The sequence below is a fragment of the Alligator sinensis genome, unplaced genomic scaffold (genome assembly GCF_000455745.1).
Source record: "Alligator sinensis unplaced genomic scaffold, ASM45574v1 scaffold1049_1, whole genome shotgun sequence".
NCBI classification, from domain to species: domain Eukaryota; kingdom Metazoa; phylum Chordata; order Crocodylia; family Alligatoridae; genus Alligator; species Alligator sinensis.
In genome coordinates, this window is record NW_005842672.1 from 651345 (window position 1) to 667739 (window position 16395).

Sequence of the window (16395 nt, forward strand, 5' to 3'; positions counted from 1 at the left end):
GGAATGCCCTTCTTCATCTGAAGGGGTTCAAAACTATAACTCCCATTTTATATTGCACTTTAAGACCATCTTTAAGATAACATAACAGAGATTTATTGTCTTTGAAAGGGTGTGTACGATCTTATAACTGATTGTTAAAATACTCAGATCAGGGCTGGCCAATTTTAAAGTAGCTAGCAGCTGCACACCCTTCAGGACACACTAGGACGGACTGCATCAGTGGGGAGTGACAGCCCAGTGGGGTCGCATGACTCCCCTCCAACTATACTGAGAACACAAATGCTTCCTTTCTGCATACCCTTGCCACTGCCATACACTGCATGCTCTCCCGCTGCTACATCACACACCCTGACACAATCCTAGCCTCCCAGACTCAAATTCCCCCACTATTTTGCCATTCAGGCACCCCAGGTTGAGGGCTCCCCTGGCACTGAAGGCTGTGCCATGCTACACCACTCAACCCTCTGGGAAAGGGGACCCAGAGGAAAGGGAAGCCTGGAGCCCCTGACTGCTGCCAGAGCAATGTGGTGGAGCTGTGGCCAGGTAGGAGCCTGGGGCCACAATTTAACCTCTTATGGGGTGCATGCAGCCCGTAGGCTGCCATTTGAACAGCCCTGATTTATATAATAATACAATAATAGGGGATATAAAAATACAATTATACCATTTGCTATCTAGCTCTTATTATATGTACAAAAGAAGAATCAAGTTGTATATTACACATGCCTACAAATATTAGAGTCCTAACAGATTGAGAGGTTATTTAAAACCATTACTTATAGGTCATCTTCTTCTAACACACTTATAACCATCTATAAGATGTGGATATTCACGTCTATAAAAGGTGTTTCCAACCTTTACTAATAATTTTCCTAACTTAAGTGGGGTTGGAAACTCAAGCATTATGGTTTGGGTAATTTTTCACTTCTAATGAAAATGAAACGATACTTCAGGCAGTTTGAAAATCCAATCCTGGCACACAAGGAACAAAAAATTGTTTCCACTTATAATCATGAGCAAATTTGTTACAGAAATCAACATGGACACCAGAATCTCTTTATAGCCAGTTTCATAGTTAAATGCTTAAGTGAGACTTCAGAATTTTTTAAGGAAACTTCACACTAACAGAAAGTCTCTTCTATAAGATAAAGCAAAACAACTTTATGAGTAATGTGAATCTAGGGCGGTTGTTTGGTTTTTTAAATAAAGACATGTCAGACTGCCACTGAAATTAGGATTCAACTACTACCCTTTCCTCCATGTGCTCTAGCCACTGAAAATGGAATGAAAGCAAGCAAGCCAACTTGGTCAGACGCATGAAAGTATGAGACTTTACTTACCCGTCTTGACACAGTAGCATTCGACCTTTCTTTTAGTTGAGGATCTGTAGGCAGATTCATCCAAATGATATAGGGAGTATCATACTTAGCTCGAAGTCTTGGGCACCGTTTGAAAATAAAATCGATAAGGAAAAACTTGATTCCAGCGTAAAGTCCTGAACAGTTTAAACAAAAAACAAAACGCATTTTTAGCAAACACATTTTAACTGGCATTGGTAATTTACCCAAAGTTTTTGTTGCATCTCCATTAAGTCAATCAAAAATACCAACACATTTCTGTAAATATATTTTATACTATGCCGAGTAGAAATATATTCACATCTACACACAGGCTTTTGTCTCAACTCCTAAAAATAGATAACAACAGGAACAAGCAGTGTGAAGCAATTTGGGAATCATATGAAATGGCACTGTTACTCAGCAGATGTAAATAGAAAGACCTGCTATTGACTTCACTGAGGGATAAACACCCTACTTCTTTCTGCCAGGGTTCAGTTTGATCCATAATCTTTTAATAGTCTAGATTAATGGATCAGGACAGAAATCAGAAATTACACTGAATATACACTGACCTAGTTCAGCAGTATCCTTTTGTTAAATTGTTAGGGTACATTAGAGTGCTGAACAGTTCTCTAGGTTATATTATATTATTTTACTTTACTGAAGAAGCAAAAAATGTGTCCCATTTTTGCAGCAAAATATCTACACATATTTTTGTTTCTTTGCATGTTTAGTATTATTATGCTAAAGCACAGTAAAAACATAAAACATTGATCTTCTGATTTTAGCACAACATGGAGAAACATAAATACTTTTTCACCTATTTGATCATCTTCTGTTACAAAAGATAATGCTTTTACATTATCCTATAATAATCCCTTACATTAAACTTTCCAGTTGATTATGTATTTGTACTTTTATAAAGGCACCCTTCCATTAACCTAGCCCACTCAACTTATTTCAAACATCTCATCTCTGAGCAGGAACTAATGATTTTAAAAAGAGCCATACAAGCAAGTGAAATTTCATTCTAAAAGCCGCACACAGCCTGTTAAACTGTTCCAGTTTATTATTTCAGCGACCATTAAATTGAGCAACACTTTGAATTGAATATGGGAATTTAAAATCAATGCTGCAGTTAAAATGCGACTTGTGATAATTTCAGAAACACAATGGGAATGTTTAATTCACATACAAGAAGGATTTTTTGTCCACATTCTTCAGTTCAAAAGATCCTCCAATCCTCTATACAGGCTGGGATACTGTATGCTGCCTCCAAACATCAGCCTCTTCTTAGCCCTCTGCTCAGAGCATTTTCACCTGTGCAACCCACCCAGTTGACTAGCTATTGAAGTGTAAGAAGGTTGACTAGGGTGTTGTCTGTGAAACAGCATGGTCTTTAAAAAAGCACTTAAAATTTTAGAGTCCCAAGCATAACCTGTGATTATCTCTAGACACCAATTTATTTATTTATTTACCCATTGCAAGCCCAATGATCCTGTAAGGTAGGAAGCAGGATGCAATAAAAGATGCCCATAAAACAATATACAGCTTCTGAGTGATTTCTGGCTGGACCCACATGAACAAGCTATGAAAACAAAACAGAAATGGTTGTTAAAACATTTTAATTCCAGCTTGCTGAAGATTTTTTTCCTTTAAACAAAGCATACAAACTTACTTCTTGATTTTTTCCAGTATGTCTGCCATTTTGCCAAACAGGTTCTGCATTAAAACAAGAGAATTAGTTTTGCACAATATTTTTGCCTGCAAACAGCCAACAGGTAGAAAACAAAACTATTTTCTTACGTTTACAAATCCTTGAAAACTAACCATGAAATTTTTCATTAATGGTTTTAATTAGTCTAGAGCAGTGGTTCTCAACTTTTTTTTTTTAGACTCAAGGCACCCTTCCATAAATCTTCTGAATTTAGCAGACTCCATTTCAAATAATGAATTTCATTCATTTTTTAACCTTATTTGATCTATTATTTGGAAAAATAGAGCAATTTTTCTGTGACAAAGAACTCAAAAACTACAAGTCAGAGTTTTTGACACTATAGATTCTTATCTGAAATTTCTGTATTTATCTTCTGAATTATATTTAGGTGTTCGTCTCTGCTTTGGTTGCGTCTTCAAAGATAAACTCAAATAAAAGACATTGGAGGGACCTAGCTTTCATTAACAATGTTGCCTCTAGTCCTGCATTGGCACAACTGGCAATATGTTTACTGTCACCACAGTCATAATACAGTTTATTTAAATATCAAATGCTTGTGAATTTTTGCCACACTAACAGTGCTAACAGTGTGGTGCATCCCACAGCATCTGGGTTGAGAATCACCTGTCTAGAGAATTAGGAAATATGCATGAATCAGTAGTTAGGGGCTTTCCAATTGGTTTTATACCTTGCTTTGCAATTTGTGACCCATTAATCATTGGTTATCTAAAGAGAGCAGAAAGAATAGCTTAACCTTATTGCTACACCTGGAAAGTCCAAAGTGTCCTGGCAGGGATTTTAAATTAAGAAGTTTATGTACTAAGCATAGGGAACAGCTATAGTCAGGTCTAAATTTGGCGTTTTTGATGACACTGGAACTACAGGGATTGGTTGCTGTATTTGTTACGGTATAAATAGCAGTTTGGAGACAGGAATTCACTACTCCCATTAAGTTTGACCAACATGCCCTCAGAAAGGGATAAAAATATTTGGGATGATATGATTCCAATTTAGAAAGTTTATAACAGATCCATCTACTGATGGTTTGGTAGAATTGTGTAATGAAGTCGTGTGTTTGAACCTTGCTATTAAGGTTCATTCTTTGTTTCCAGCAAAATCTCATGATGTGCTCTACTAAGCGTATTGAGAGATGTGATTCCTTTTAGTTGTAGAAAAAAGACAATATGGGGATCACTGATAGAGGACAGTCAGCAGGACTGGGGAAAAGTAAGGAGAGAAAGGAGACAAAGGGCAGAATTAGGCAGTAGAAGGAAGACGCTTGGGGCATGTCACCACGAGCAGGAACGTGCATTCCCCTGGGACAACCAGCAGTGACACGTATTTGTGCTGCTGCTAGTCATCCCCAGGGAGCACCCCTGCATGTGTACTCTGGCTTGCAACACATTGCCCCAGGTGGGGTAGAGGAGGCTGGGGTTAGCACCTGGGCTGGTCCCAGCAGCCTTACCTGGGGGCCTCCCCAGGCCCCAGTAGCAGTGATCTGGGCCTGCGAAAGCTGGTCAGCAGCTGGAGTGTGGCTCTGGCTGGCCAGGCTCTGGTTTTGGGAGGTGCACGCTCCTGCCATGTGCGCCACACCACTTTTTACTGGCACGGGTTTTTGGTTTTGTTTTTTAAATCTCCCAGTACCAAAAAAACCTGCTGGAGTGCAAATTAGCAGCATGGTCTGTATGTGCGGCATGTGCAGTTTGTGGCACTGCAGTCAGGTCTGCATCACCATAAGATGCATGTGCACGCTTGTGCGCCCTTAAAATTCAAACATGATGTAATATAAGGTTTAGATAATAAAGGCATCTGAGGAGTGACATGGTCAAGAAAGGCAGTGGGTCAGGAAGCTTATCCTCCCAGCTGTTTTGTTCAGAATGTGGGAAGGGGAATAAGGTTCATGATGCGGAAGTCATAGATACCAGAGAAGTATAGTTACAGTTGTCCATGTGGGGGATAAAGACACAAATGAGGCTGCTTGCTGTTAAGGACAGAAGAGAAGTAATCCACATTGCCGAGGAAAAAACTAGTGGAATTTGAACTTCCAAGATGTGCTTTCTAAAGGAGTGGGAAGAGCAAGATTCCCCCTCAAGTTATAGGTCCGAGTGACCCATGCAGTCTGTCAGAGGAAGACAGAGAATAGAGATGAGGAAGGTATGGGAGGAAAGATACTAGTCACCATGTCCAAGTTACATGTCTTGCCCTGAATTTAGAGATGGGCCCATGGGATTAGATGCAGGGTGGTGTATCAGAATGGAGAAGCAGATTTGGGAGTCTGCATGCAATAAATATCTGAAGCAAATGAAATGGCTTAAGTGATGATATGAAACTTATCAATGCCTTTGTGAATTTAAAGAACAGAATATTAGAATGTGGATTTACACCTTGAGACCATAAACTACAGGTAACTAAATTTAGCATAGAATAGATCAATGAACTTCCACATAAAGTTTAAACATTAACCCACAACTGCAGTTTTGCTGCCAAGTAGAGCAAAAAGAACAAGCACAGAACACTCCCCAGTTCAGTTACCTTCCCAGAAGATCACCTATGTACAGATTTTTTATCAGAGGGTGTAGGTAGAGGACATAAGATGGGGAAATTAACATACTAGAGGCCTGTGTGAATGCTACTGGTCTGCAGTCAGGCAGGTTGCTTTTTGGAATTTTTTTAAATTTCAGCTTCTTCAGGCAGATGTAAAGTTATGATTGGGTAGTTTTAGTATATTAAAATGATTTATTTGAAGTTTTTGTGAGATAACAGATTTGCCACCTCTAAGGCATCTTACCAGAATCCCCCTTTTTATTGAAGAGATTATAAGGTAAACCAGAGCTTGTGCAGACACTTCTCCCATAACTCCCTTGTAGGGGAAGGAGTCCAAGCCTGGACATTTTCCAGAAGCATTATAAGAGCTTTGATTTGGACAGGTCTTCTGCAGGCACATTTAAGTTTGAGGAACTGTCTGGGGAGTTAATTCTATTACATAATATTCTATTTCCATATTTTTATCTGCCTTTATATAAATGTATCTGATCTCAACTGTAAACTGCCCTGAGGCTCTTCCAATGCAGACAACATAAAAACCACACGCACAACCAGTGGTGATGCGTAGAGGGTGCACGGGGGTACCTGTGCACCCTCTGCGAGCGCCGATGCACCCCCTGTCCAGCCATGCTCCCCATTTAGCCGGCAGGCAGGGGGGCAGGCGGGAGCACCAGTGGCCCCCCTGTGAGTGCTGGCTGAGGAGTAGGGCTGGCAGCAAAAGTGGCACAACACATACAATGGACTACACAAGTCATGAAAAAAAATCTGAATAGAGTACAGTACCTGTGCTTTTTGAGCCACATCTAAAACAAGCTGAAACTTTTCTGACACTGTCAGATCTTCCTTTGGAGGTTCCTTAGACAAAACAAAGCATTCCAGTTTACTTTGATCTTGGTCACTGCTCTCCGCATTTAAAAATTCCTAACGGGGCTTGCAATAAATAAACCGAAACACTTCCTCTGCAATAAATCCTTTTCTTTAGATTATTAGTAGTTTATTACCATCAGTTTTCTGGCTTTTACTTCTTCCATCTCTGGCCACCATCCCTCGCATTTACAAATTGCTTCCCTCTCTAACCTATATCAAATTAGCAGAACATTTGCATAATCCCTCCTTCAAACAAGGATCAACGAACAATATAGCACATTAATACTTTCATTCTTGATCCTAAAACTGTACAATGTACAACCAGCACTAGAATCAGCCTGCATTTTCTGTATACGCTAGACATGCATATTATGCATTTATAGTAATGTTTAAAGATTTATGAAAGTTATAGGTGTACAAACTTCACAAAACTGTGTCCCTTTAAAAAGCAATAAGATGATCCCTGGTATTCCCCATGACCCTCAGTAAAAAAAAGTTATGAAATGGTCTGCAATTCAACAGATTTTATCTACCGTCAGTGCTTCTTCCTAAGAATTTTTGCAGACTATAAAATGCATAATTCTGGCAGTTTATGCTATTTGTTGATTTTATATACATCTAATCTCACACCATGCTTTTGAATATAGGTGACTTGCCCCCTAAAAAATCAGCCCCCCGCCCAATTGGGGTGCATGCATTGAGCAGGGAATCCAATTTTCTGTCTGAGATAGAAACACCCTGGTTTAATTCTTGTTGTACAGTGCAGCAGCTGGGGCATTACTATTCAAGCAGCTGAGGAAGTCAATTGACTCAATGGCACACTTTTTCACTCCAGAGGTGTTAACAATTATCTCTCTTTTAGTGGGCCTGATGTTTTAGTAATCAAGCTAACCTTTCTTAGGGCAATTTTGCTGTGTGCCAGCTGCTCCTGGTCTCTCTCCTCCTATTTCACAGCCTTTAGCTCATTTTAAAATCGTAAAACCACCTATGGAGACCAGTTAGGATTTCAGCTTTAATTAAGCAGGAAAGGGAGGGCAAGTCATCTGAAGATTAGGCTCTGTCCCTGCTCTACACAGCCACAACTCTGGGGAAAAAAATTCTTCATTCTGCCTTTCAAAAAAAACAAACAAACAAAACAAAGGTGTGTATTATATTCCAGGGCCTGTTGTATGCAAGAAAAATACAGTATTTGATTTCCATAAGATCAAAGTGACTAGGTTACATCTTTATGCTATTACAATGGACATTCAAACAAGAGTATACACAAAGTTCCTGAATTAAAGAAAGTCCATTGGATTCAACTTCAGTGTTTATCCCAAGTCTCAGCTTACCCCAAAAATCTGGTGCACATTTACAGGTCTCACCAGAAACTGCTAATGATTTTAGTAAAAAATAAAATAAATTAATGAATAAACAAAGAAATAATAAAAGTTGGTTTTAAAACTGCAAGTAAACAGGATTTAAGAGTGAGGGTAGCATTGCAATTTTATGTCCTCCCCTTCCTCCAAATAAGCAATAAAAAACCCACACAAATAAAGAAGCTTTGAAACACTAATATTCATGTAATAATGCATTTGCTTTGGAACAACAGCATGAAATACTGTATAACTGAAGATTACAGACTTACAATGGGTTCAGAGACTTCAGGCACGATGCTCCACTGTATTCTCCAACCCCTAGAAGCCAAGGGAACAGTCACAAACAATGTAAATATCCCTTTCTCATCGTGTCTCTAGGCTACTTTGTAGTGTTAAAATGGTTTCCTAGTCTCAGCCCATATTCTTTTTAAAATAAATTATTTTATTTATAAAATGAGCCAGTCATATAGTTTTGACATTCCAAGCACTTAACACTAACATGCAACAATGAAGAGAACCACGTGTATGCTCAGAGTAAGTGATTTGCAAGTTTGTTCCAAGCAGCAACAACAAACACATGAAATGTATGAAGACATTAGGAGAGCTGGGAGTTCTCTTAAACAGGCACATCAACCACTTTGACAATAAATACTAATTAAGGAATTACAGCATTGTTTCACAAAATATACATTACCACTACATAGGACATTTACAATGAGCTGCCAAATAGAGCTTGTACTTTTCTCCAGGAAAAAAAACAAACCCACAACCTACATCATTACACATTGTGAATGGGTTTTACTGAAGTTTCACCTGTTAAACCAGCATTTTACAGATAAAGCGGCACTTAAAGTCAAGAGTTCCACACATATTTAACTGAAGTTGACATGTTACATTTTAGTTAGGCAGGGTGTTAGTGTGGGGAATCTCATCTTTTTAATAAAACTCTTGATATACTATAGGTCACAATAATTGATTAGCACTGGAGTGATTTTTTCACTATTAACATTTCTAAGACTGATGTTGAGGTTTTGGAAAGAAGAGTTTAAAAGCAAACAAACAAAAAACCTAAACTTTGTGACACAGGGTGAGATTCAATACCAATACAACTAATCTTTAAATACCTCTTTTTTCCATAAAGTTAACATATGCTGGGTTTTTTAGTGTTACTGTAAAAGGAGATATAATCAGCATAAAGTATTGAGAGTACCTAAAATACAGAGTATAGAGTGTTGGCACACACTACATAAAACACTGCTCTCAGGCAATGAAGATTAATTAGATTTAAAACTGCGAAAAATTAAGTCTGCTTTCATTAGCATATTTGTAGCTAAATTCAAGTACTGTATTTATTTACTCAGATCCAAGATAAGATTTTATCCTTTCCAGTCAGCATAGGGAGTAGGGGGTGGGGGGAGCCCTGTCTACCAGCCTAGGGCAGGCAGTGGTTCAGTTCTGACCCTAAGGGAAAACTGGTGGTGATGGGGAGCCAGAGCAGAAGCTAAGTTTTGGGGAGAGAGGGCAGGGTGCAGGCAGGTAGTAGGGGGTGGGGAGGCATTAGGGGGGCATGTGGCAGGGGTGCAGGTCTGGGTCCTAGCCCCCCACCACTGTTTCTCCTGCCACAGCACTAGAGAGGATGAATATAAAACAACCTTCCACTAATTAGATTTGTTAAATGGAAAACACATTTATAAAATTTCCATGTAATTATTGGGGGATTGCCTTAAATTCAGAGTCATCTTGGATTCAGGTGAACATGGTAGTAGTTCAAGGTCTATGACAAAGTTTTTTCTACCCAAAAAAAGTAACACAACAAGCTTCAAATGGTAAATGGGGATGCTCTCCAATGATTTATCAGTACTATGGAAAGGCATAATGGAATCTCAATATGCAACATTGATTATGATAACTGGAATCACCAGAAACCAAATATCACTACTTGGTAGGATCAGAATGATAATCCTAATATTAGTTTAGCTTATACACCTTGAGCGATTTGTCATAGCTTCAAAAATCTCAAGCTGCCAATTAAGACCCATTTTACCCCTTGTTTTCAGCACAAGTAATAGTTTAAAATTTTTCCTGGATAAAATGGATTTAAAAATGCCTGTTAAGAAAATTAATTAAATATTTAAAATTGATCTTCAGATATAAACAAAATAAATACCTGGCTATGAGGTAATTTAGAGATAACCTCAAAATTGCTAAAAATAAGAACATAGGAATGGCCCAGCCATGCCATACAGCATTCATGTAAATCTGCAGATTAAAAGAAGAAGAAAAAAAAAGTTACCAGTCACAACTAAATTGCCATGATTTATATGCAGAAATTCATTTGTTGAACCATTCAGTATAACACAACCCACGCTCCAAACACCACCCCCCAAAACCATTAAGCACTCAGTCATTCCTGGGAACAATAAAAAGGCAGGCAGATTCACATATGCAATGCCATCATATAGAACTATGACTTTTATAGCAAGTCTCAAGAAGCATCAAGTGTAGTAGCTCAGTTTCCTGCATGGTATTAAATGTCTCAAACACTAGAGCTATGGGTAGTCACAATAGCAATAGTTAACAATTGACAAATTTAAGGCCAAAAGGCCACACTAGCAGTGAATCAGAGTTCCTGAGTGGAAGGAAAAGGCACTTGAGCAAGTGACAACAGGAGGCATCCTCATTATTTTTCATGCCAACTCTATCCAAAGAGCTGTATCAAGTTTAATAAGCTTAAGTGACAGCAAATTAGTAGGTTCAGGGAACAACCTTTACTTCTGACGAGACGAACAACAAGGGTCCCAAGTTAGTACATCATATGATATTATGGTCAGATATTAATGGGAAGGGTGGGCCTATCCACATTAGGAATTAGAAAGAGATTGTCGTAAGTATTCAAACAAAGCTCCTGTATTTGCAAGTGGTTTAGATTTGCCATCTCCACCCCTCTTCCCCACCTCTACAAATGTTTCCAGCCACCTGACAAGAGTTTTGACATATGAAGCTTGTCACTGTTGCAAAGGATCAAGAAATCTAAATGTGAAATAATTATGAAATAAAGGGTCACATAGCATTTAATTTAGTATTAAAAACTGTACCACATGTTTTGGCTTTAAGCAAATATATCAAATCAGATTCATAGCAAGCAAAGAACTCTAATAAGCAATGGCCAAAAAGTTTTCAGGAAGTTATTGTTCTTGGAGGAAACTGATAACTTACAATAAAGGCAATAGCAGAAGTGTAGACAGAATACCAATCTGATAAGGCAGAAAGATTCTTCACAAAATTAGTAACAGGTTTGGCACCTCTCTCTAGGCAGAAGGAGATTAAAAAAAAAAAAAAATCAGCTATTTTGGGTAATTAACAGTGGCATGAACCATTTTTAATGTGACAACAAGTCTCTCACAATTCACGTCCAGATTGGATTATCATTTAAAAAATTATATAACAGTGCAAAGAGTTCGCTGAAAACCTCAACACCAGCTCAGGTATCAAGAGTTATCTAATAGTAGAAGGCCCAACATGAACTCATGAACATGAACAACATTTGGATGTGGGGGTGAAGAGCTCACTGGCCAAGTTCGTGGATGACACCAAGTTATGAGGAAGCGTGGTCATGCTTGAAGATAGGCTATAGATACAGGCAGACCTAGGCAGGCTAGCAAGTTGGGTAAATTGGAATCTGATGAAGTTCAACATTGAGAAATGTAAAGTGCTTCGCCCTGGGATGAGCAATCCCCAACACACCTACAGGCCTGGCAGCACCAAACTGACTAGCATCACGAATGAAAAGGACCTGAGGATAATAATAGACCACAGTATGAATATAAGCCGCCAGTGCGACACTGTAGCCAGTAGGGCAAATAATCCTCTGCTATGCACCAATCAATGCAGCTCCAGCAAAACTAAGGAGGTGATTCTCCCGCTCTACTCAGCACTGGTGAGACCACAGCTAGAGTACTACATCCAGTTCTGGGCACCGTACTTTAACAAGGACGTGGACAAGCTTGAGAGAGTCCAAAGAAGAGCCACCTATATGATCAGAGACTTGCACAGCAAGCCACACAAGGAAAGGCTGAGGGATCTGGGACTCTTCAGCCTAAAGAAAAGAAGGCTGAGAGGGGACCTGGTAACAGCTTACCTCTACACTAGGGGAATACATCAAGGGTGCAGTGAGAAACTGTTCACCAGGGCACACGAGGGCAAACCTAGGAGTAATGGCCAGTAATTCCTGGAAGACTGATTCAGGCTCAACATTAGGAAAAACTTATTCACAGGTAGGGTGTGGAATAAGCTCCCTCCAGAGGTGGTGCAATCACCTAACCTGGAAATCTTCAAGAAGAGACTAGAGTGTCACCTTGCTGGGGTCACCTGACCCCCAGTTGTCTTTCCTACTTGGTGCAGGGGGCTGGACCCAATGATCTTCCAAGGTCCCTTCCAGCCTTACAATCTGTGAATCTATGCAATTCAGTGTGGGCTAGTTTATTCTACTAAGAAAGTAAATTAGGCCACATTGGACACATCTACATGTTCATTAATGTGCTATAATTATGATGCATTAAGTTGGTACCAGTAATGACAGGTACTAACTTAATGTGCCATAAATCGATGCTACTGGCCATTAGCACAAATGAATGGGGTTTTTTTCGTTACGTTAATGTGCATTACACTAAACGTACTGTGCATTAGCACAGGCTTTGCCCACTGCGCTAATGCGCAGTAGAATTAGTCATCTGACCATTGTCTCATGTAGACATGCCCACTGAGCTCTGTGCTGCCACCACCAGCATACAACTTGTACCTGAGCTAACCAGCTTAAGACTCTAGCTTGAGTATTCTTATGCTCTCTCCCGAAAAAAAAAAAAAAATCAATCTGCAATGCCATTTAAATCTTTCGGCCACTTCCCAGTCTCCACCCTTAAACTCCCTAGCCTTTGATGAACCTGATCTGACCTTGTACACTCTTTTACTCAGTCACGTGTCCTACTTAACTCAAGGTGTACCAGGCCCTTAGTCTGTATAGGTCATTCAGCCATCCTTGCTATATTGTCCATGGGTATTCCCAAAACAAGTAGTGATAGATTTATGCAGAAATACAGTAGTTGGGGCAGCTCTAAGGGGCCATGCTACAGCCCAAGTTGGTGGAACTAGCTAGAAGGCCAGTAGCAAGAGAAGAGCTGGTGTTCACTTTTCAGCCCTTCTTTATAGCAATTCCTGTGGCCTTGCGGCAGTAATAGAACCTTAAGAGAGGGTTAACATTAGTAACAATGTTGACTTCAATTTGTGCCTACTGTAAGCCAGAGAACAGGCCTCAGTGGCTTGAGCAGGCCTTTATGCTATCTCACATTCACCTAGCCTTGCTACTCACCTGAAGTAACTTAAGAACTATTCGGATCTACCAAGTAAATACCAGGACTTGATCTTGCAGTTCTTACTCAGGCAGGACTACAACAGACTTCCTGATGACACAGGCCACAGAATAGTCTCCCAAAGGAAGTGATGGAAGCAATATTGTGTGATAATGTTACCTTTCAACTAGACTAAACAAAGCATTGGTAAACTGAAAGGAACAAGATGCCCTAAGATTTTCTCTCCTAATCACTTGGAAAGGTTCACATTTCCTATTCATCAGGTAGGACCCAAACCTGCTTTTATTCAATCTAGCAGTCTTTATCCTACCAGTCCCAGTAACTTTATACTAGTATTCCAGTATTTGCAAGATCACCTTTCAGTAGTAAAGTGGTTACACAGATCATCAAGAAAGCATTACCATACTCACTTAATTAAAACAACAATATTATAGTCTCTGTAATAAGAAGGTATCCTGTCTAATCAGAGCTTAACAAAGGCATCATATTTACATCCTCTATCCAAGGTGCATAAGAACTGACATTTACTGGGTCAGACCACAGGATACTGGGCAAGATGGATTTGTGTCACAGAGTAGCAGAGTGGATGATGAAAGGGATAGTGGACAGGGTGCAACCAAGATTTCCCACCTATTCCTTTCCCGTTTGCAGCCTCCACCATTTAAGGTGCAAGAAGTTTTAATTCAGAGGTTGTACCCCTAACCCATGCTCAATACCTACTGATGCACCTTTCCTTCAAGATTTTGTCCAATTCTTTTTTGAATCTGAGTAAAAACTGTCAGCTTCCACAACATCTTGTGGCAATGAGTTGCACACTTTAAATACATGTTGTGTGAAAAAACTTCCTTTTCTTAGTTTCAGCTACCTACTAGTTTTATTTTGTTACCCCTAACTCTTGTATTATTATTATTATTATTATTATAATAAATAAATTTCTGTTTACTCTCTCTTCATCCTTTAGCTTTTTGTAAACCCTAAAGAATCTCTTGTCTAGATTAAACAGACCTAGCCTCTTTAGTCTCTCCTTGCATGGAAGCACCTTCACACCATGCATCACCCTTGTAGCCCTTCTCTAGGTCTTCTATATCCATTTTGAGGTATGGGGACCAAAACTGGGCACAGCATTTAAGCCACTAGAATAGCAACCTACTATTTACTACTCTCACATAAGATTGTGTGTCCATTCACAATCCTGACATGGTTTGGTATGAAGCCCAATGAAACCCATTAGTATACAAACCCAATGAAAAATTGCACAGGTATAATAAACATGTCACTTGTCCAGAACCTTAGAAAGAGAGATGCACAGAGAGAGACGCACAGAGGGATTCCTAGCATTCTACAGTAAATAAATGGAACTGTCTACACTAAGCAGGAATTTAAGGTTTCAGAAACCACTTCTACCTCTCAACTAGATCTATTTCTCAGAACCTCTGAATTTTTGTATGCATAAATATTAAGCTACATTAAAATGGGATGTTTTATGTCTAGATATGGTTGTTGCTTGGTACTTACTCAGTCTTCTCATATTTTCAGTTAACCTAGAAAAAATATGGATAAATGTAACATGTTAATCAGTCTGTACACATTCCAGTGCAACTTGGCATATCTGTACAAGTTGTGTTCTAGTACAGTACATGCATATCAAGTAAATCAAAGTTACAAGTTATTCTCAGCTGCCAAACGCACATTTCAAAATGAGTTACTAAGCCCTACTACCTTACATCAGATCAAAACCTGGAAGCCAAGTTTCAACATCCCAATGAGGAAGCTATCCTCTGTGCTAAAGAAAGCAATTCTTAAGCTAGTTAAGTCTGAACTGTGCTAATGTATCATATCATTCCATAAAGCAAAGAAACATGGGATATCAATTCTCAATAAAAATCATTCATTTTACAAGCAGTCATCAGCCCTGCTTTTATTACTTTTTATGCAAATAATACTTTGCAATTGATCATTCATTTGGGAATAAAAAGTATGCCCTTTTAATTTGAAAAAAGCATTCTTTAGTTGCTTTTACCTTCTAGCACTAAGTGGCTCTTCTGTTTCCACTGTGTTTTCCTCTGGCTGAAATCTGAAGTCCTCGATATACTCCCCGAATGTGTCATAAAACCACTTCTGGACTCTTGAACATACCGTATGACTCCGTTTATCTGTAGACCCAAATAGTATACATTGTATATTAAGACTCAAAATAAATCTGTTTGAAAAGATCACATGTAAATTGCTGTAAGATGAAATGAGAATTGCTCCTGTATGCGTATTTATAATTTAGTGGTATTCTTTGTAAATTACCTCTTCTCTCAAGACTCAAATTGCTAAATTCCAATTCCGAATAGCAGATTCCACCATACTGTGAAAAACTGAAGATATAAATTAAACAGCTGTATATTTATATAGCTATCATTTGTCTGAGTTTAAGCAGAATTATAAATTTAATAAACATTGTGATGTTTGTGTTACCTTTTTAGGTTGTTTTCATTTCAGATTTGCCCTCAAATTTCTCAAGTTTTCAATGCTTAAGACATGAACTTTCAATGAAGTCTTTCGGTTGTTATTACCTGGTTTCTTACTAGGATTTTCTGACTCAGCCAATAAGTACACTGGGCTTCAGGTTCATGGGGGCTAGTATAACTTTCCAAATACTGACTAATCTCAAAACAAATGCTAGTTGTGATATACTATTTTAAATCAAGCATTTGTTGGGTGGTATTATGATTAAGATAATGACTGGTAATTTTTCCCTTTAATAAAAAGTGGATAAATCATTTTAGTTAAGGGTCATGAGATTTTAATATTAAAACTGTTTTGCATAGAAGTCAAATAGCCTTTATATTACAAGGATCATTTAAATATTTTAGTTATTAAGGATAAGAAAGAAACCCATTCCATTTATGCTGGAGCAAAGTTCATAAAATTTTGGAATCTGCTGTAGTACAAGGTCATGACTTAATAATTAAGGTTCTTCTCAAGGAATAGTCATTTCATCATTGATTAATTTTTCTGCAAGAACCCACTGACCAAACAATTACAAGTTAGTCAAGTTAAAGAGCCCCTCCTCACAGGCCTCTTCCCCTTTGCCAAAGAGGGATAACATCCCTTTTATCACGTAGGCCAGACCCATTTCATAGATTCATAGATGTTAGGGTCGGAAGGGACCTCAATAGATCATCGAGTCCGACCCCCTGCATAAGCAGGAAAGA

General features: G+C 38.8%; 1 protein-coding gene across 1 annotated transcript in view; it reads right to left on the bottom strand.

Moving 5' to 3' along the window:
- GRAMD4 (GRAM domain containing 4) overlaps window positions 1-16395 on the bottom strand; it is a 97606-nt gene that overhangs the window by 12689 nt on the left and 68522 nt on the right. Inside the window, 9 exon segments of the mRNA XM_006033865.3 lie at window positions 1341-1495; window positions 2819-2928; window positions 3019-3062; window positions 6385-6456; window positions 8096-8144; window positions 9994-10085; window positions 11043-11134; window positions 14708-14733; window positions 15213-15345. Of these exon segments, the coding sequence (XP_006033927.1) occupies window positions 1341-1495; window positions 2819-2928; window positions 3019-3062; window positions 6385-6456; window positions 8096-8144; window positions 9994-10085; window positions 11043-11134; window positions 14708-14733; window positions 15213-15345 (773 nt within the window).